The sequence below is a fragment of the Halichondria panicea genome, chromosome 17, assembly GCF_963675165.1.
Source record: "Halichondria panicea chromosome 17, odHalPani1.1, whole genome shotgun sequence".
Classification (NCBI taxonomy): domain Eukaryota; kingdom Metazoa; phylum Porifera; class Demospongiae; order Suberitida; family Halichondriidae; genus Halichondria; species Halichondria panicea.
Genome location: NC_087393.1, coordinates 401,743 through 420,579, shown reverse-complemented (window position 1 = coordinate 420,579; position 18,837 = coordinate 401,743). Strand labels below are relative to the sequence as shown.

Here is an 18,837-nt window from a genome sequence, read left to right as displayed (position 1 = left end):
GTTATGATCGTTACATGTCAGAGGGAGAGCGCGGCAAAACCTCGAGAACAAGAAATTTGACCATCCCCGCCCTCTTCTTGGAAGGGGCGTGGTCTATTGCATTGAAACCTCGAGAACAAGAAATTGCATGACCATCCCCGCCCTCTTCTTGGAAGGGGCGTGGTCTATTGCATTGCATAGCAACAAAACACATGTAAAGCCAGATGTAAAGCCTTTCTATGTGAGACTACTCACACAGTGCAGTCATGTCTCTCCCTCAGCCAAAGAAAATGCAGAGAGCCAAATTTTGGAGTACAAAAGTAGAAGAAGGTAATGGACCTAATTCTAGTGGATCTATAAATATAATTTTATCTTTGACTACCTTTCAGCCTATAGATTCCAACTTGCTGGCTACAGAGATGAGCAGGAGTACTTGACACACACCTCCAAGTGTGAGGTAGTTCAAATCATCAACTAGTAGACAGTAAACTAATCCATATCACTACAGGTTGATCGCTGGTGTATGAACAACTATGTGAAGAAACTGGTCCGCAAAGATGGTCTGTTTTATTACTACAACAGGTCGAGGGAGTGTGCCAACAAAGACTTGAACAAAGTCAAACTGTACTTCTATTAGCTAGATCAAATCCATCTTATTTTTGCATAATTATGTACATGTTTATAGCAATTTAATATAAAGTTATGATATTTCATTACAAAATTAATGAACACACAGACACACACACACACACAGACACAGACACACACACACACACACACAGACACACACACACACACAGACACACAGACACACACGTGTTATCACGTTTATAACAGACAATACAAAAAAATTAAACAACCACACTTGACTGGTGATTGAGTACAATACAGAGTTTTTTGTTAGTCTCTTGGGTGGACGGTTTGGAGCTATTAAAAGTCTTTGATCGAGGTCGTTTATAACTATCATCAGCTTGAGAGAGTAGCGTGTCGCTTTGGGTCTCAATGAGGGATAGGGCTCGGGGGGGTCGTGGTGGAATTGGGGGGGGCACAGATTCAGACACTCGGGGGGACGTCAGTTGAAGTCCTTCGTTAGAATTCTCGAATCCAGAGTCAAAAACTTCTTCGTGGCCGTCTTGGTCAATAACGCTCTCCACACTTTCGTTATCAGTCACACTCATCTTCGCTGCTACGATGTCAGATATACCAGCTTGAGCAATAGACGTTGAATCAGGTTGTCTTGAAGTAGCAACCTCCTGTTGGGATTGCTCATTCTCCGACACTGCTCTTTGCCGGGCTAGTGAGCCTCTTCGAATAGTTTCTTCAGTTTCAGCCGTAGTTTTAATGACAGGGACCTCGTAATCATTGGGAGATCTCCGTGGGTCCAGTGACTCTGTACTGACATGAAAGGGGCACCTCCTCTCACCCGGCCTCAAGCAATCCGTAGTATCGTCCGAGTAATCAGGAATCATCACAGAGGCATAGCCTTGGGAGTCTATTCGCATTAGTGTGGCTCTTTGACCTAATAGAAGAGAAATTAAAAAATTAATATTGCTCACTTAAATGGCACACAACAGACATAATTACATATCTTGCAGCTAGTACTATCTGCATGTCATGTTATGTACTTCACAACTGGCTGTATACATACACTAAATATGAATTTTTCTCACCTCCTGGAGGCACATATGGTGGACTGGGAGATCGCTCGTTAAGGCTCTCCATACTAGGGGCAGGCCCAATGAAGGCGTAGTCATGTGATCCCTGCTTGTTTCCCAGGCCACCGCGTAGTTCCACTTGTCGGCCCTCAAAGGAACCCGGTAAACTCTCGTAGTCATGTGAGCTCGATTGATGACCTCGAAATGCGGCCAGCGGAGGTGGGTGTGGTCGGCATCTGGTGTGATTAGCAGGGTCGACCTCGTCTGGCAGAGGGATTTCCCCTAGTTGGTGTATCTCTGAAGCTCGATGGTAGTGAGGGGAGGGGGGCGTGTCAATGTCCGTGGACACTTGCTCATAGTCTGTGGAGGAGGTGGTCCGATACTTGGGCCTACGTGGTTTTGAAGCTTCTGCAGAAAGTGAGAGGGGGGGTGAACTAGTGGGTACATACAATCACTACATACATATCTTGCTCTAACCATCATTTTAACAATTGAGCTTCTTCTTATAAGCCTACAGTGATGACTAGTATCTGATAAACTAAAGTAAAATGAAGCTTATTTAGTAATGGTGGAGTATAGAGTATAGACTCTATACACAACTATCTAATGTCTAGCAAAACAGAAACCATGCATCTACACAACACCACAACATCTTAATTGTAGGATGTACAAAACAATAATACTGAGGTCAGCGCTGCAATAGCTCTAGTGCTTACTGATGATGTATGCTCCATCGAGGCTCACACGTGTGATAATTCTCGACCCAGTGCTCAGCTTAAGGGTCAGTTTTCTCTTCACACTTGCAATTCTCTCGTAGACTGGGTCCCTCTCCCTAGGGGGACGTTGTTCCCTCGATGGGATGGGCGGGGCTGACAGGTCCATACCTGACAGAATGGCCTCAATCTCGCCAGGGTTCAACTCATGATAGATAGGAGCTGTGAAAGTAAGGGGGGAGAGATGAGCGTAGATAAAATAAGCCATTTAAAATTTAAATACATCATTAACATAATCTCAATGCAAAGTTTATCTAGCTGGCTATGGTGGAATGAAACCGGCAGGTGCTTAAATAACAGAAAGGACTAGTGTGTTTGCTTACAGCATGATGTGCTGTAAAGCAAACACACTAGTCCTTTCTGTAATGTCTGTACGGGGTGTTAACTAAAAATGAATTCTATATAATTATGTAAAATAATTGTTACTAATGTACGAACCTTCCCTCCGGACACAGTCCATACAGATCAAAGCTCCTGGCTGCAACTCATCTTCCAAACTAACATCATCACCATCTATAAAGGAAACACACATTCAGCCACAGCTACATTTCACATGTGAAAAAAACCATTTAAGAGGGTCAGTGAAATATAAATAAAAGGGTTGAAAGGATGTGAGGGGACTTTGAGTAACATAATTCTAATAAGAAAGCCCATCTAAATTTACCACATGAAGGTAAATTTAGATAGCTACATTTCACATGTGAAAAAAACTATTTAAGAGGGTCAGTGAAATATAAATGAAAGGATGTGAGGGGACTTTGAGTAACATAATTCTAATAAGAAAGCCATCTAAATTTACCACATTAAAATGGAAGGTGCTTACTTCCTGTGGGAATTCCACTTGTTCTTGGTTGTACATCTTCGTCTGAAAGGTCATCTTGATCATGGTTGGTCTCCTCTGTTGTGAGGGCTACCATATCCCCTTCACTAATGATAGGGTCAGAAACAGCCTCAGGCGGTTGGACGGCCTCTTGCGTTTGAATCACTTCAACTGTTTCTTGTGCAGCACTTGTTGTGTCAGCCAATTCCATGCCAGCAACGTCGCCCAGGGGGACTGTATCAGGCCTAGTAGCCGAATCGACTGCATCAGGCCCAGTCACTGGGTCTGTTACCTCAGGTGTGTTAGTCGCACTGCCTCGAGTAGAGGAACCACCATCTTCAGAATCAGCCACACAAATATAGAATGGTTCGGCTGCATTAAAATATATTATTATAATAATTAAGTCAAACAACATGCCAAACTGTAAAGATTGATGTCTACGACTATTGAAATTAAATGGCTTGTTTGCACTACAAAATATCAATATTAGGAGACACTGCAGTGATTATACCACTACATCCAGTGGTGACTCACCATATTGAAACTATGTACACACACACTTACTAAATAACAGAAGTGTGGCTAGTATTTCCCTGACATACTAACCTCCAATTTGGCGACCACAATGAAGACAGGTGGCATCAGTATCAGATACAGCCACAGACACATCGTCACTCCCCAGAGTAGGGTCTCTGTTCTCTCCAGTAATTAGATGGGTAAAATCAATTTGCCGTGTTGGGTCAATTAGTTTCCTCGGTGGGCGTGGTGGGGGCATGGTTGTCACGGTAATATCGGCCGACGGTGGGGAAGACTCCAGGACATGATAGTGCGGTTGGCAATCAGTTTGAATGATTGATTTAAGATTAAGTTTTCTGCCATGCCTTTTAGTGGGTAACGTTCGGCTAGCCCCTGCTTCGTATTGTTGTTTACTGGCTTCTCTACTTCCGTGTGAGTCCAATGAGCTTTCGTCTGTTGATAGGAGAGGTGATCTGTACGTCTTTAGAGTTGCAGATGTTCGTGTGAGGCGAGCGTGCACTTGGTTAGGGGTGGGGGGAAGTGCTCGTTGCTTTATATCAGTCATCACATCACCTGCAGCTAGAGCAACAAAGAGAGCGGGTTACACAGTATACACAATAGTGATTATTATCATACAATCAGCAAATATGGGGAAATTGGGGAAGGAAACACACAACCAACAAAATTAATGGCAATTAAGGTAAAACTGATAAGCAGCCAAAAAGACTCCCCTTGTTTAGGCACTAGTAGGGAATCATTCACTCACCAGCTCTAGCAGTGTCAGCTCTGATGTGCAGTGGTGAGGGCACCTTGCGGAGGGGAGGGGGTGGTCTAGCCTCACCCGAACATGGTCTAGAGTCACGGGTCCAGGGCAGGGGAGGGGGTGGTCTATCCTCGCCCGAGCATGGTCTAGAGTCACGGGTCCAGGGCAGGGGAGGGGGTGGTCTATCCTCACCCGAGCATGGTCTAGAGTCACGGGTCCAGGGCAGGGGAGGGGGTGGTCTATGCTCACCCGAGCATGGTCTAGAGTCACGGGTCAAGGGCAGGGGAAAGGGTGGTCTAGCCTCGCCCGAGCATGGTCTAGAGTCACAGGTCCAGGGCTGTGGCTCTTGAGTCAGTACATAGGACATGTTACTGGTCACACTGTCGCGAGCAAGCACATGCTTTGGACTGCCTTCTAAGGGTGGAAAAAAACAATAATTGTCTAGATAAAAGACAGTAAATTCTTACTAATGCATTGAAATATTTAAGAAGCAATGCTAGTGAAACATTTCCTGACTGTGGCATCTTACCAATGTTGCTAAAAACCTTGCAGCAACATTTAAGCCATACAATGGAATGACAGACGCTTGCACAAGTACCTTTAATCCTGGCAATGGTTCTCAGGCCAGGTGAGGGTTGGTCTGTCTCCATAGTCAGAGCTGGCTCAAAGCTCTCACTGAGATGTCGTTGACCTGACGATGCAGAGCCGAAACTGCTGACGCTAGTGGCACTGTTTAGTCTCTCGGGAACAGGCGGTTTTCGAGTGGGTTGTGGGGACCGACTTAATCGTACTGCAACTTTCTCCACTTCTGGTGGTATAATGTACACCGGTTTGAGTGTTGTTGTGTGGGTGGTGAGTGACTGTGTGTTGAGTGACTGTGTGCTGTGTGTGAGGCTGGGTCCGGGCACGAGTGACAATGTGCTTCCTGTGATATTAGTAGTGTGAGGAGTGGACTCTCGTAGCAGCCTTGTCACGTGAGATGGTTCGGTACCTATGAAAGTGTGGGGAAGGTCAGCTGGACACTCGTCAAGCAAGTTGGGCTCTGATGAGCACTTTGTAATAAGCTTCCTCGAGGCGAACATTTTTACTTTTCTGGGCATTCCCAATGATGGCTCTTGTTCCAGTTTCGTCTCCATAACAGCAAATGACCCAAACGTTGAGAATGTTGGGGAACCAAGTGGGTGGAAAGCTGTGGAAGTCAATGGCTTTGCATGAACACAAGGCCTGCCACTTAAGCAGATGGATGCGTATAAACATGTTTACATTACCTCACCACATACACAGTAGCACTTTAATGTACATGGCTTGACTAGCTACACTATACCAGGAAAGGTTATACTGCTTATGATTATAAACGAACACCTTACCCTGCTAATTTTTAACAGGAAAGGTTACTGCTTATGATTATAAACGAACACCTTACCCTGCTAATTTTTAACAGGCATTACTGGTGGAGGTGGTGTGCATGTGAGTTAAATAAAGGCAACGTACATTCACTTCTGTAGAGAGAATCAGTCTTTGCACAGCTGTTCTTCCGATCTATATCGCACCTGCACAAAAGTATACGTAATCATTTTAGTTAAAATCTTACAGTTGTGTGTATTGGAACAACTGTATTGGATATTATTATGAAGCTGGACATTCTTACAGATCAACGTGCATTGTATTTACTCTTTGTGAGAATAGTCAGCTCTGGCGTTCATTGGGTTGGTCTTGGGGTCAAGTATAAAGGACTCCCCACGATGAGTAGTGGTCCTCTTAGTCCTCTTGCCATTGCTTGCACCCATTTCCTTACAGCACCTGCACAGAGAAGGACAGTGAGTTACAGCAGCAACAGACATCCTAACAGAGTGAAGAGGAAGGAACTACTATAATATGACAGCTATATAGAGCAATGATCACAGCAGAGGAAACATGATCACAACTGTAAACATCATCTATTGTACACTATATACATCAGTACAGCTTGACTGCATGATCACTAAAATAGCACAACTAGCTATTTATTTAGCTACCTTAGTTTCATCTGAACCCAGTTTAGAATATCTTGCACTGACTGACTATGCACACTCATCACACACTAGATCTAGATCTGGAATGGCTGTACTGAGAAGTTAGGGGAGTTTTATAGCCAGCCACTCTAATGAGGAAGTGGGGCAGTCCTGGACCACAATAAGTGGACACTTAGTAAACTTCCTGCATGTGGTTGCTCACTGCCAATCTGCACTAATATAGCTTCCACAAGCACTAATATAGCTTCCCCAAAGGGCCAGGCTCTCACGCGGTACGTAACTACAATGTACTTTATGTAATAGTAAGGGTTCTATTAACATGGAGGGACATCAAGCACCCTTTTCCCTCCTGTCCGAGCCCGAAGCAGTGCATTGCATCAAAGACTTCTATCAATGAGGCAATCATGCAGTACACTAATTTATATTAACAAACAATTAACCTCAGGACATTCTATAAAAATTACACACATTTCAGCTATTACCGCCTTCCGACTATAATAATATATAGGGTCAATAAAACGCAATGCAAATATTGTTTGCAGTCATGATCACATGCCAGTATAGGGGGTTACAATAGCGACACACAATATCAGTTATACTCTACACTACCAGCTAGCTAACAATTAACAATACATACATTATATAGTTTCACTCACAGTAGACCAGTAACTACAATGGGCAGAATCAGCAGAAGTGTGGCTCCCAACAAAGTCACTGTCAGGAACTGACTGACTGAACCTGCTGCAAAATCATAATTATATATTGAGCTATCTGCATGCAAACACAGCACACGACATAACAAAATAGACTGCACCCAAAACAAACAACCTAGCTGCTACACTAATGTGATTATAGTTATATACCCATCAACATAAATCTGCCTGCAACGCAATATTATTATACTTATACCTGAAAAACAGATTACATCACACCTATGTGTATTAGTCACCAGAACTAGGAAACGCCTTTGTGTGCATTGTGGGCTATGCAGTGTTCATGCAAGTGCGCTCACTAGCCAGGTCTCTGTTTACTCCCAGGTATGGAAGCCACACAAGACCAGCTTGCCTAGCCTAAATTGAGCACCAAATCGAGAGACAGAGGAATTCAATTCGTACGTATATAGTGGAACTAAAGGCTTTATGTGTTGTTTAATTAATCGATGTTTAATTGTGAGTGTTTATGGTACTGTATTGTATTGCACGTGATGTATACATTCCTGTCTAGAGGCAATTCAGCACACAATAATTGTATGACATTATTTTAACTCACCACCATTGTGGTTTGGTTGGGGACGATCCTCTTCACTGTACCTCTTAGCTCTCTCTAGGCGATGCTCTGGTTGCTCTAGCCTGACAGCTGGTGGGGGCAGGTCCGAGCTCTCGTGGTCTGCATAAGAGAGGTGCAAATGATACACACAGGAAGAGTCGATTAACACGTGCCATTTACACATTGTCTGCATTTTAATTTACTGATATGCATTTAGACGGAATTATGAATTATAAAATCAAAAATCATTAATTGTATGACCTGTGTTGTGTTTGATTATACCACTACTCTTTTATATACCTGTGTGTAATAAATTACGATATAGCTAGGAGCTAAAATAATTATACAGAACATTAGATAGACCACCTGTCTGCTCCAGGCCTGAGATGACTCTTGCTTGAGCTGTGTTGTTGAACAGCTGTATAACTATCAGTACAAATATTAAAGGAAGAGTTTTATCCATATCTCCTTCTTTAGTTTAATACATATAGCCAAGAAACTTAGGACTACAGCTAATCCACTGCACTACAGCTAATCCACTGCACTGTAAACATACACTGTTAGTGTGACGTGCTTGCACTAGCATAGCAACCTCACTGATGAGTGTGACTTTCACATCCTGACAAATTTCTCTCACTTCCATAAACACAAACATGAAATCGAATGCATGCAGAGAGAGACATAAACAATTACTACTGAGTGGGGATAAAATGCACAACATTTGCATGCACATGCAGTGTTAGTGAGTTAGGACTCTGTTTGATGCACCACGGATACCATCTCCTGAGGCATTCTCACATCCTCCAAATTCTGCAGACAATAAAAACACAAACACAGCTTACGTATTTATAATTATGGACAGTAATAATTATACAGAAACGAGAAACAACAATCTGTAAAGTAATCAAGTGAAACAATGAAATTATTATACTGTATATATTTGCATATTTTAAACTAAACTCGAGCACGAGCACACAATACACTATAATGATGCAGACTCACGAGCAGCTGTAGTGCCTGATAGGGTGAGCAGAGGGAGCCGAACCTCTGAGTGGCCTTAGTGTTGATCTCAGCATATTGTGCTCTCCTCTCGTGACGACCAAACATCCTCTTGTGGATACTATCATTATAGTTGCATCCCAGCGACTATAAAATGAGAAGGAAAATAATAATAATTATATACCAGAAATCACTCAGAACACGGGAATGTGATAATGAGATAGCGAGGTTTCTAGACCTTGTCTGTGAGGGGGCGTACAAGACCTCCTGCGTTGTCTGCAATAGAAGCAGAGGAGCTGCTTCCCGATGCTGCAATCTGATAGGACGCCTCTTCTTCTTTCAGCACGTGTGTTTTTAAACTTCTTCCAGGTGTTCCTGGACGAGGGGTAGTAGCTCTACTGGGGAGTCTCTGGGTAGCAGCCTCGGGTCCCGGGAGGTGGGAGGGAGGACACTGGACCTCCCCCCAGGGGGTACTGTACATGGGGGGTAACAGAGTAGTATGAAGACAATGAAGATTGTTTGTAATTGTCACTATCAGGCAATAAGATTTCAAAGCTGAAATACCATGCATGCAGCACAGGCATCCGAAAACTATAGGTCTGATGATCAATGTATGGGCAGTTGAAGTTATACACATACATCGTACATCTTGTACGCAGAGCTCATCTGTTGCTAGGTAACACTCACTAGGGGTGCTGGAATGTGGAGGGATTCTTGAGGTTCCAGAACTGCCTCTGACCAAACATTCCGATGTAATGACCGGAGAGAGTCCATAATCTCAGTGTAGAGTCTCCTGATGCTGACAGGACTAGGGGTTGGGCCTCATGTCCGATGTAGTCAATGGAGACCACCTCACTCGAGTGTGCCTGCCAGTGGGACACTGGTCGGAAGAACGTCTCCTGTACCGGGTTAAAGGTCAAAGATCAGAGGTTATACATCCCAGCATCTTATATCCATAACTAAAGTTGTGTTGAACTAATTTGAAGAATGGCTACTACTTAATTGTATTATTGTCATACACATTCTCACTTGTGGTTTGTGAGATGTGGTGCAGAAGTTAGTGATATCGTAGATAGAGATACCCCCTGCAGTGTCCCCCGCCAGCAGCAATCTCTCCAGGGGGTCTGTCTTGAGTGCCATCACACACTCCTCCTCACTCTCTGTCAGAGGGAACCAACCTACACCAACCATTATAATAATATTAACTTCATCAGGCTGTTAGATTCACCTAATGGTTCGCTGGAGGGACTAAATATGTCCCAGAAACGAGCCACGCCCCCCTCACTGGAGACGAGCGTTGCTGACCCTTTCTGGTGACCTCTGAGCCTTGACCTCAAGAAAAGCAGTTGGTTCACGGGTACGTGATGCAAGTGAACCCTGCAAAGACAGCCACACAATATCAAGACACAATGTATATGAGGTATAATGATGTACTCATGATGATGTATGATGCTGTATGATGCTGTATGATGCTGTATGATGATGTATGATGATGTATGATGAGGGTGAACTCACGAGCTTGATCTCATTCTGTAGGTGGACATTCTTCTACTGACAGGACGAGAGCTGTTTAGAGAGCTCCTCCTACTCATAGCAACCTGGGAGCTACACACAACACATACATGTACAGTAGGTTCTATATACACTGTATTTATCTATAGATAAAATTAATCTGCTACTATTTATGGAACTGTACTGACCTGACACTGGTTTTTCGCATCTTTGGTCTGCATAATTATGTTCAGAACGTTAATTATCGTTCAATAAAATAATTAATGTAACTTACAGCATTGCAGGCTTCATCCTGGTGGTGGAATGGAACGTGGACACAACCTTCTCCGTGTCCATGTTCCATACCTTGATCTCCCCATCAAAGCTCCCAGTGGCTAGATAGAATGGGGGGCAGTACGAAAAGCAAAGGATATCGTCATGGTGATGAGTCTCCTTCCCCCTCCAGGAATTGTCCGGGCTCACTTTAAAAATCTAGAGAAAAATTGCAAAAATGATGTATAATAATTACCTGCATGTATGTAAACAAGACAAGCTATGACATCACACACTAGTACTCACATCTGGCTCATCCAGGTACGTCGTGATTCGTTTGTTCCAACCAACGGACAGGAACTTACTCTTCTCCAGGATGTGCATGACCCCTGTGACCTCTGTGTACCCGTCACCCGCCATGTGTTTGAGACAGCTGCCGTTGGAACAGTTCCAAACCTGGCAAGTTAAACATAAGACAGTACCAGTCATAATTTAAAAATATATGAGTTAGATAAAAAAATTCTGTGGCTAAGCAGAAATGTTGTCATACATAATATAATTATTATTACTTTTATGTCTCCATCTCTTGATCCAGTGACCAGTCTACGTCCAGTGGTATCCAAACAGAGGGCCGTGATCTCGTTGTTACCATGGCAATTGGCAAACCTTAGCACCTGGCGTCCGCTATCAATGTCCCATATGGTGACCACGCCCCCTTCACACCCACTCACCACCTGTGCACACACATACACACACACACAATTGTAAAACACACTACATAATTGTATATAACACGTAGTGTACCTGGTGGAGGTGTGGGTTGTAGACTGCTGCCGACAGTGGGTGGGCGTGGCTAGTTAGAGCCACACCTCCTCCAGTGGCCAATCCGGTGAGAGTGGCCCCCACTTTGAACTCGGCGATGTACTCGTTGCAGACGACCACGAGTGTGGGCGTGTGTGATGTGTGGAGAGTGAGGACCGAGGGGCCGTAGTCAGGGAGACGCTGCGAGAACGGGAACCGGACATGGATCTTCTGTACCAGTACGTGTTCGTAGAGGTCCCAAGCACATAGCAACTGAGTGTGCGTGTGGTGGTAAAGGTTTGAACATTAATTTAAGACGGCTAGTACTAATGCATTCAGGCATTATACTCACTGCGTCATGGGAGTAGGAAAAGATGAGACCACACCCACTGGCCACCACCACATCAAGCACAGCTGCAGTGTGTCCCTTGAGTACAGCCATGGGTTTAGAGGGGACGTAGGGATTCCACAATCGCACCACGTGATCAATACTGCCAGTCACTAGGATCTCCAGCTGGTGGGAGTAGTCAAAACAGAGCACCCCCTGGACAGGATAAAGGGGATAATATCAACTCCATGCATGTACGAGAATAGGTTGAGAGTAAACACAGTCAGTATTGGAATGAACACAGGCAGTTATTGGAATGAGAACACAGTCAGAATGAACACACAATGGGAATGTCGTGAAATGAGATGAAGCGTATAAGTACAGCCAGCAAGGTAAGTGGCCCACCCACCTTCCGAACTCTAAAGATGTAGCTTTTCCTCTTTCTCCCTACGTCTCTCATCACAAGAGAGTTGATGGGAGAGTTGGAACATGAGATAAAGGAATGATTGTGCCACACGTAGCTGATGCGACGGACCCAGTCTGGGTGGAGCTGGGGCATCGTCTGGAACGTCACACACTGGGCATGTTCGGTAAGTCTCTGTAGGGACGAGAGGGGTACACACTTATGAAGGGACTCTTTCAGCTGCCATAACTTGAATTCTGTGAAACCAATTTCAAGGATTTTCTGATTTTCTGAAAGCTTAGAAAGAGACCTTTCAAATGGTGTCATCAAAGTTCATATGTGAGAGATAAATTTATTTGCCAATTTGTCCATACCATGGATAATAGCCCATGGTCCAAGGCCGAAAAACGACAAATTAGGGCCTCAACGAAAGTTTGGATTTAAACACACCATTTGAAAGGTATATTTTCAAGCTTTCAGAAAATCATAAAATAGTTGACGTTGGATCAACGATACTGAAGTTATGGCTGTTGAAAGATGTTCAACTATAACCAGCTGTTGTTGAACTTACAGCGTATGCTATCATCTGGGGGGTTGCCTGATCGTCCAAACTGCCCCCCACAAACAGCCCCGTCTGGGGGTTGGTGAAAGACAGGATGCTAACTGAACCACTCATGTCTCCATAGAGCAAATAAGAGGCCGTTGAACCACCTCCCGAGTCCTGCATTGTGGGGGGGGGGCATCAATTAATGTTCATGCCTAGATCAACTTCTTATTGCATGGTCTTATCAACTATAACACACAATTGTAAGTATTAATATGACGCTACACGTGTACACAGCAATGGCATACGTATACATGATGTGTGCTGTGTGTGATGAACACATAGCAACTCACAATGGAGTCACAGCTGCAGTGGTAGGTCATACAAAGCACCACCGATGGACAATCTGCACAACACAAATATAAGCAAAACTGACCCACTATAGCAACAGAATTGATGTAAATATCTACTGCATGTGATCTCACCGTGTATCTGGTACTGGCAAGTAAAGATGGTGGTGGAGATGTCGTAGAAGAGCAGCTCTCTGGCGGTTGTAGAGATGACTAGTTTATTGCAGTCTGCCATTAGGGTGCAGTCAGTCACCCAGAGGGTGGGGCCTGAGGTTCCCCTGGTGACTGTGTGGGAGTCCGTACTACCCTCCAATATAAACCCTCGCTGAAAGTGTAAGCTTGAGCTCCATACGCCAGCACCACCGTCCTGCCAGGAAAAAACCATACGTAATAATTATTATACGTCATGAGACCTATAATTATTGTGCAACTCTTTCTTGTCTGGATAAATGATATGGCCCACAAGAAGAAATGATACTCTAAATGAAATGATACTCTATAAATGATACTCACCTTGCTGATGGAGATGTATCTTGGGACAGGTCCGGAGAACATGAGGCGACAGAGCGTCTCCTTGGAGGCCATGTTGTGCCTGAACTTTGGTGGCTCTTGGAATGGCAGGTGATGGACATTAGAGGAGTCCTTCTCTCTCAGTTGTTGGAGAAAGTAAGAGCAAAACTTGTCCTTTTGAATAACACCATCTCCACCAGAGTCAATCTGTGCATGGCAACCACACACTTAGCAACTATAACACAGTCACTCAGGCAAATTATCACCATTTAGATATAGGCCTTTCTAAGGGCTGCAAAGAGCATTGTGAAAATGTACAATCCTATCAAGTTATGACCTCTCAACAGATGTTATACTAGTTACTTACAACACATAAACAAAACATCACAAAGCTAGTAAATTCCTCAGCAACCATCGATAGCTAGCCTATGGCATATTGGAGAGGATATGCTGGCATTACACCTTGAACTGAGACAATGAAATTTTGATACCCAGAGGCAGCTCACTTTGTTGCAGAGGAGTGAGATCCTCTCGTCTCCCTCAGGTCTGTGCAATGTTTGTGAGAGGAGGGCTTGGAAGTTGTCCGTGGGCATCGCCACGGTTCCCTGGGAGTGTCGATGTCGCCCGTGACGTTGGAAGGCAGCCATGAGCTCAGAGAACTGATCCACTGTGATGTGATCCTCCACCTGGAACACACACTCCCCTGACAACCTACACACACACACACACACACACACACACACAGAAACCATCACAATGATTGTACTGTTAGCATAATTATTTTGTATCGGGGATTTGTGCTGATCAAAAATTGTAAAAATTATGTAGCTATGGGCCGCATTAAACAGTCTCACGAGATGTACATAAAGTGAAGACCAGCCACTTCACGCTGAATCATTAGTGTATACTTACTCTCCAGTTCTGAGTGTTGCAGGATGAGCCCCTCCCCCTCTAGCTCCTGGGTTGCCTGAGCCTGAGGGCATCGTATCAGCCATTTTCTGAAGGTCTTAAGCTTTTTTTGGAGCTAGAATGCAAGTATGGTTAGATGATCTATATAATTATGTCTAAATAGCAATGATGAGGTTGGTGTGAGGTTGGTTGAGATGTGGCAACATCAGAGAGAGCATGGCTGCTTGCTTCTGTTGTCCTCACAGTGAAATCTTGAAATTGGTACGTCCTGGAGTCTTGCCTCTCATCTTGCTTTGTATATGAGGAGCAAATTGGTTAGAATTTGCACCCCAGCTAGAGCTACAGTTCAAAACACCAAGCTAGACTAGATGGACCACTGAGACGCTGGTAGACTGGAGACCACGCCCCCTATCCCGTAGTGAAATTAGGGGAAAGGTCGTCTATATGAGAAAGCCAGTTGCAAAAGTGGGCGTGGTGCCACTAGGATTCACAGCAACATCATACAAAGCAAAGATATGACAGATCTCGATCAAGAAGAAGATGGGAAGGTCTTCAGTGAGTCTGACTGTGACTCAGATGCTGTCCTCATCCCTGACCACCATGACAGCTCTCCAAGGCTCTGCCCCTGTCTCAGAGGCCAGTACACACCACACACCAACCATGCCTCTAGTGATCTACCTAGTGATCGATGCAACCTCCTCTACCTGTGCTTCTTTCTGGCAGGGGCTGGATTTCTGTTCCCCTTTAATAGTTTTGTGGCAGCCATTGACTATTTCTACTGTCTCTACAAAGCTCAGTTTTCAGCCATCTCTGAGATAATCCCCATGACGTATCTAGTGACAACACTGCTGATGTCCACGCTAAACCTGTTATTGGTGGAAAAACTATCCATCTGTTTCAGGATAATGTTTGGTTACGTCGTCTTCTCCATAGCACTCTTCTTTGTGCCAATGCTGGATATTGGTATACATAACGGGACAGTGAGTATTGAAGCGTCGTTTTATCTCACTCTTGGAGCTGTGCTTGTGGTCGGGCTGGGATCAGGATGTGAGTGTGTGTGTGCGTGTGTGTGTGTGTGTGTGCGTGTGTGTGTGTGTGTGTGTGTGTGTGTGTGTGCGTGTGTGTGTGTGTGTGTGTGTGTGTGTGTGTGTGTGTGTGTGTGCGTGTGTGCGTGTGTGTGCGTGTGTGCCTGTGTGTGTGTGTGTGTGTGTGTGTGTGTGTGTGTGTGTGTGTGTGTGTGTGTGTGTGTGTGTGTGTGTGTGTGTGTGCGTGCGTGCGTGCGTGCGTGCGTGCGTGCGTGTGAGTGTGCGTGAGCGTGTGCGTGTGCGTGCGCGTGAGCGTGAGCGTGAGCGTGAGCGTGTGCGTGTGCGTGTGCGTGTGCGTGTGTGTGTGCGTGTGCGTGTGTGAGTGTGTGTGTGTGTGTGAGTGTGTGTGTGCGTGCGTGTGTGTGTGCGTTCTCTGTGTGCTATAATTGTTAACTTACCATTATATTAATATGCTCCCTTTATCGTACATGTGTAGTAATCATTTAACTAAGGTATAAAGCTCTGATACCCCCCCCCCCCCCAACACACACACACGCATACAGTCCAACAGTCATCCTACTACGGCCTGTCCAGCATGCTCCCCCCTCGCTACTCACAGGCACTACTAGCTGGAGAAAGTGTGGCCGGTTTTATAGTCGCCATCAACCGAATATTCACTAAACTTGTCTTCTCTGAGAGAGTGGGTGCCATTGTGTTCTTTGTAGTATCGTTGCTCTTTGTGATAATGTGCATTGGTTGCTATGTGTTTATCGTGAGGAGCCCTTTTGTCAAGTACCACATGCGGAGATGCAGGGGAGCAGATGACCAGGAAATGAGGGAAAGCCCCTCTTCTGGAGGCAGCAAAGGGGACGCAGAGGAAGAAGAACTTGTCGAAAGGCAGGATAATAATCATATCATCCAGTCATCAGAGAGTCAACAGCTGTCACTGAAACAGAAAATAGTTGGTAAATTTACTAAGTGGAAAATGACTGTGTGTGTTATTTTGTTGTTCATTTTCATTTTCTGCAGGTGCTGTTCGTGTTCGTTTGTTGGTTGTCTCTCAGATATGGCGGCTAATGGTGACCATCTTCACAACTTACCTCATCACATTGTTCATCTTCCCCGGTCTAATCTCAGAAATTCGATACGACGTCATTGGAGATTGGACCCCAGTCATTCTAATAGCACTCTTCAACTGTGCTGACTTTGCTGCTAAATGGGCTGCCCTTATCAAGATTCGCTGGACCTCCACTAAATTAATGCTGACTGGTTTTTTAAGAGTATTGCTCATTCCGTTTGCCATAATGTGTGTTTCCCCCTCTCCCTGTGACCCGGTTTTGAGTGTAGGGATTATGGGATGGGCTGTTGTGCTCACCGTGGTTCTGGGACTGAGTAATGGCTACTTTGGGAGTCTTCCAATGATCAATGTCTCTATGGAGGTCAAGAAGGAGGAGCACAGAGAGATGGCAGGTGTGTGTGTGTGTGTGTATAGAGGGCCCGGGTAACTTGTGAGAGTATTTAATTTCTAATTGTGTCTCGGAAACCCTACTGCATACATGACTTGTCAAGCTTTTTGATAAGTGTCATGTGTGTGCATTGCCTCGTCCCCACACCCACTTCCACTCTTTATTAATTACTGTGTAGGAGGCTATAGCTAGTGCATGTGTACGTGAGGTTTGTCTTTCCAATTTTGACTTCCACTATTGATTTTACTCCACCCTCAACCCCCCCCCCCCCCATGCAGGTGCCATCATGATATGGACTCTACTGTTTGGGCTGAGCTCTGGGGCCGTGTTGGCCTATGCAGTCACTCCACTCACCACTCTGGACCAAAGCTGTACCCTCAACAACACTTGTGCTACCCAACTGAACTTTACTGCAACATTCAGATAGCACAAATTAATTAAAATCGTTTTTTATAATAATGCTTTTTCTACAAGCTATAAAAAAAATTATTGTTCATGTCAAAATTAAAATTATAAAGTGAGTGCTTTAATTGAATTAGTGTGCAAGCTTTTATTCAGTCATCAACATCAATTTCTTCTTTGATTTCACTCATCTGTGAATGTGTGTGTGTGGGAAGAGAATGAAGTCAGTACATACTGCATGTACAAGTTCATAGTCCAATGGTATACACAGCCATGAATATATAGTACCATAGCCCATACAGATACTTACTGGCTGTGTCTCGGGTCGTGACGAGCCTGTGGTGACAATCGGTGGGAGTATGGGTACATCAGATCTCAGCTTAGGTCCCTCCACAAGCATCCTACCCTCCTGCAGCAAACACACACGGTCATTTTTAATTTTGCTGACCTCATCATACTGTCTGTACGCACACACACAAACTATATTCACAGCCTATACTTTAATAAAGCCGTACACAACATACATCACATGTCAATAGCTGTATACATGCATGCATACATTAAGTATACAGTATGGTATATCCATATATCTCCTGCATACTTGCAATGATGGGAACAGCTGCATGCTCTTGGCTCGAGACTGATGCTCTAGGAAATCCTCTTCCCACTTCCGAGTGCTGTACTGAGGTTGTATTGTCTCTAGACGTCTCAAAAGGCCGTGGTTTTCTCGACTGATTCGGTCCATCTCACGCTGTCTCTTAACTGTGTTAAGGCTCTTCTTGGGTCGCCAGTCAGTGTTGCGGTGATCCACGCCACCTGTGGTCTGCATTATCGTGTGCATTCGTTTGAGCAGCTGGTTATTGTGACGCTGGATAGTGGCCTGTCTGTCCTGCTCAATCTGCGTAAGAGAGAGGCAAAATATTTAATACTGAGGATAGAAACATAACAATTATACCAGAACAATAATTAGAAGTAAAACTTACTTTTTGCTTTTTTTTGTTTTCTCTGATGTGCACAAACTCTTGTGGGTAGCCATTGTCGACAGAGGATTTAATTTTGCGTAACTGCAGGGACAGATGCTAGCACAGAGTATGGAGGGGGGAGGGGCTGCATGGTTGAATTGACCATGTACCAACAGCTAGCTTGTAACTTGTAAAATACTTGTGCAAGCCTAAATAGCTAGATCTAGCTAATGTAAATTCTTTGCATGATGCTAATCAACAGTGTCAGAGTATGATTAAGGCTAATAGTAAGTCCTCTAGCTAGCTTAGCTCCTCACCCTGTCTCTGTGATCTCTGAACTTCTTGTCTTCCCATTTCTTTTGCAGTAGTCTGTTGCAAGAAGCCATTCTGTGCTGCCTGCAAAGTACAGTCAGTCTACTCTATACACACTATATACACAAGTGCTATTAAATGGCTGAGCTAGCTACAATAATAATGTGGGAAAATAGTGAAGAGTTGATAACTTGTTGCTACTGGAAACAAGCACCGGAAGGCCTAATCTATGAATATCATTCAGCCAGTATAATTATGTGCACAGTTGTGGTATCCTC

The 18,837-nt window shown here is 44.4% G+C and overlaps 5 protein-coding genes across 7 annotated transcripts; 2 read left to right on the top strand and 3 right to left on the bottom strand.

The window, feature by feature from the left end:
* Window positions 1-3: 3 nt before the first annotated feature.
* LOC135351391 (meiosis expressed gene 1 protein homolog) lies at window positions 4-700 on the top strand. Its single transcript, XM_064550376.1, has 4 exons — window positions 4-16; window positions 226-309; window positions 369-436; window positions 488-700. Exons 1-4 carry the CDS (start codon window positions 4-6, stop codon window positions 614-616), a joined length of 294 nt encoding a protein of 97 aa, XP_064406446.1. The 3' UTR covers window positions 617-700.
* Window positions 676-8,349, bottom strand: LOC135351912 (uncharacterized). Of its 3 annotated transcripts, none has more exons than XM_064551026.1 (13): window positions 8,151-8,349; window positions 7,788-7,904; window positions 7,175-7,259; window positions 6,178-6,306; window positions 5,998-6,056; window positions 5,105-5,695; window positions 4,510-4,920; window positions 3,834-4,322; window positions 3,231-3,599; window positions 2,846-2,920; window positions 2,351-2,569; window positions 1,650-2,042; window positions 676-1,498 (listed from the first exon to the last, which is right to left on the bottom strand). In XM_064551026.1, exons 1-13 carry the CDS (start codon window positions 8,245-8,247, stop codon window positions 831-833), a joined length of 3,702 nt encoding a protein of 1,233 aa, XP_064407096.1. In that variant the 5' UTR covers window positions 8,248-8,349; the 3' UTR covers window positions 676-830. The 3 variants fall into 3 exon arrangements, with proteins under 3 accessions (XP_064407096.1, XP_064407097.1, XP_064407098.1); XM_064551027.1 differs by having other exon boundaries at window positions 7,175-7,256; XM_064551028.1 differs by lacking the exons at window positions 7,175-7,259; window positions 7,788-7,904; window positions 8,151-8,349 and adding an exon at window positions 6,522-6,655.
* A 72-nt stretch (window positions 8,350-8,421) lies between these two features.
* On the bottom strand, window positions 8,422-14,806 carry LOC135351913 (WD repeat-containing protein on Y chromosome-like). Its single transcript, XM_064551029.1, has 20 exons — window positions 14,396-14,806; window positions 13,990-14,194; window positions 13,487-13,690; window positions 13,109-13,340; window positions 12,977-13,029; window positions 12,651-12,800; window positions 12,086-12,274; window positions 11,701-11,892; window positions 11,352-11,621; window positions 11,117-11,281; window positions 10,854-11,003; window positions 10,570-10,766; window positions 10,484-10,510; window positions 10,299-10,388; window positions 10,012-10,160; window positions 9,813-9,961; window positions 9,471-9,682; window positions 9,022-9,256; window positions 8,787-8,930; window positions 8,422-8,594 (listed from the first exon to the last, which is right to left on the bottom strand). Exons 1-20 carry the CDS (start codon window positions 14,476-14,478, stop codon window positions 8,532-8,534), a joined length of 3,159 nt encoding a protein of 1,052 aa, XP_064407099.1. The 5' UTR covers window positions 14,479-14,806; the 3' UTR covers window positions 8,422-8,531.
* Window positions 14,807-14,850: 44 nt separating this feature from the next.
* On the top strand, window positions 14,851-17,466 carry LOC135351914 (equilibrative nucleoside transporter 4-like). Its single transcript, XM_064551031.1, has 4 exons — window positions 14,851-15,439; window positions 15,981-16,382; window positions 16,447-16,887; window positions 17,162-17,466. The coding sequence occupies exons 1-4, from the start codon at window positions 14,908-14,910 to the stop codon at window positions 17,308-17,310; spliced, it is 1,524 nt and encodes a 507-aa protein (XP_064407101.1). The 5' UTR covers window positions 14,851-14,907; the 3' UTR covers window positions 17,311-17,466.
* LOC135351915 (cilia- and flagella-associated protein 97-like) lies at window positions 17,302-18,760 on the bottom strand. Its single transcript, XM_064551032.1, has 5 exons — window positions 18,565-18,760; window positions 18,269-18,349; window positions 17,887-18,183; window positions 17,596-17,694; window positions 17,302-17,476 (listed from the first exon to the last, which is right to left on the bottom strand). Exons 1-5 carry the CDS (start codon window positions 18,631-18,633, stop codon window positions 17,438-17,440), a joined length of 585 nt encoding a protein of 194 aa, XP_064407102.1. The 5' UTR covers window positions 18,634-18,760; the 3' UTR covers window positions 17,302-17,437.
* Window positions 18,761-18,837: the final 77 nt, after the last annotated feature.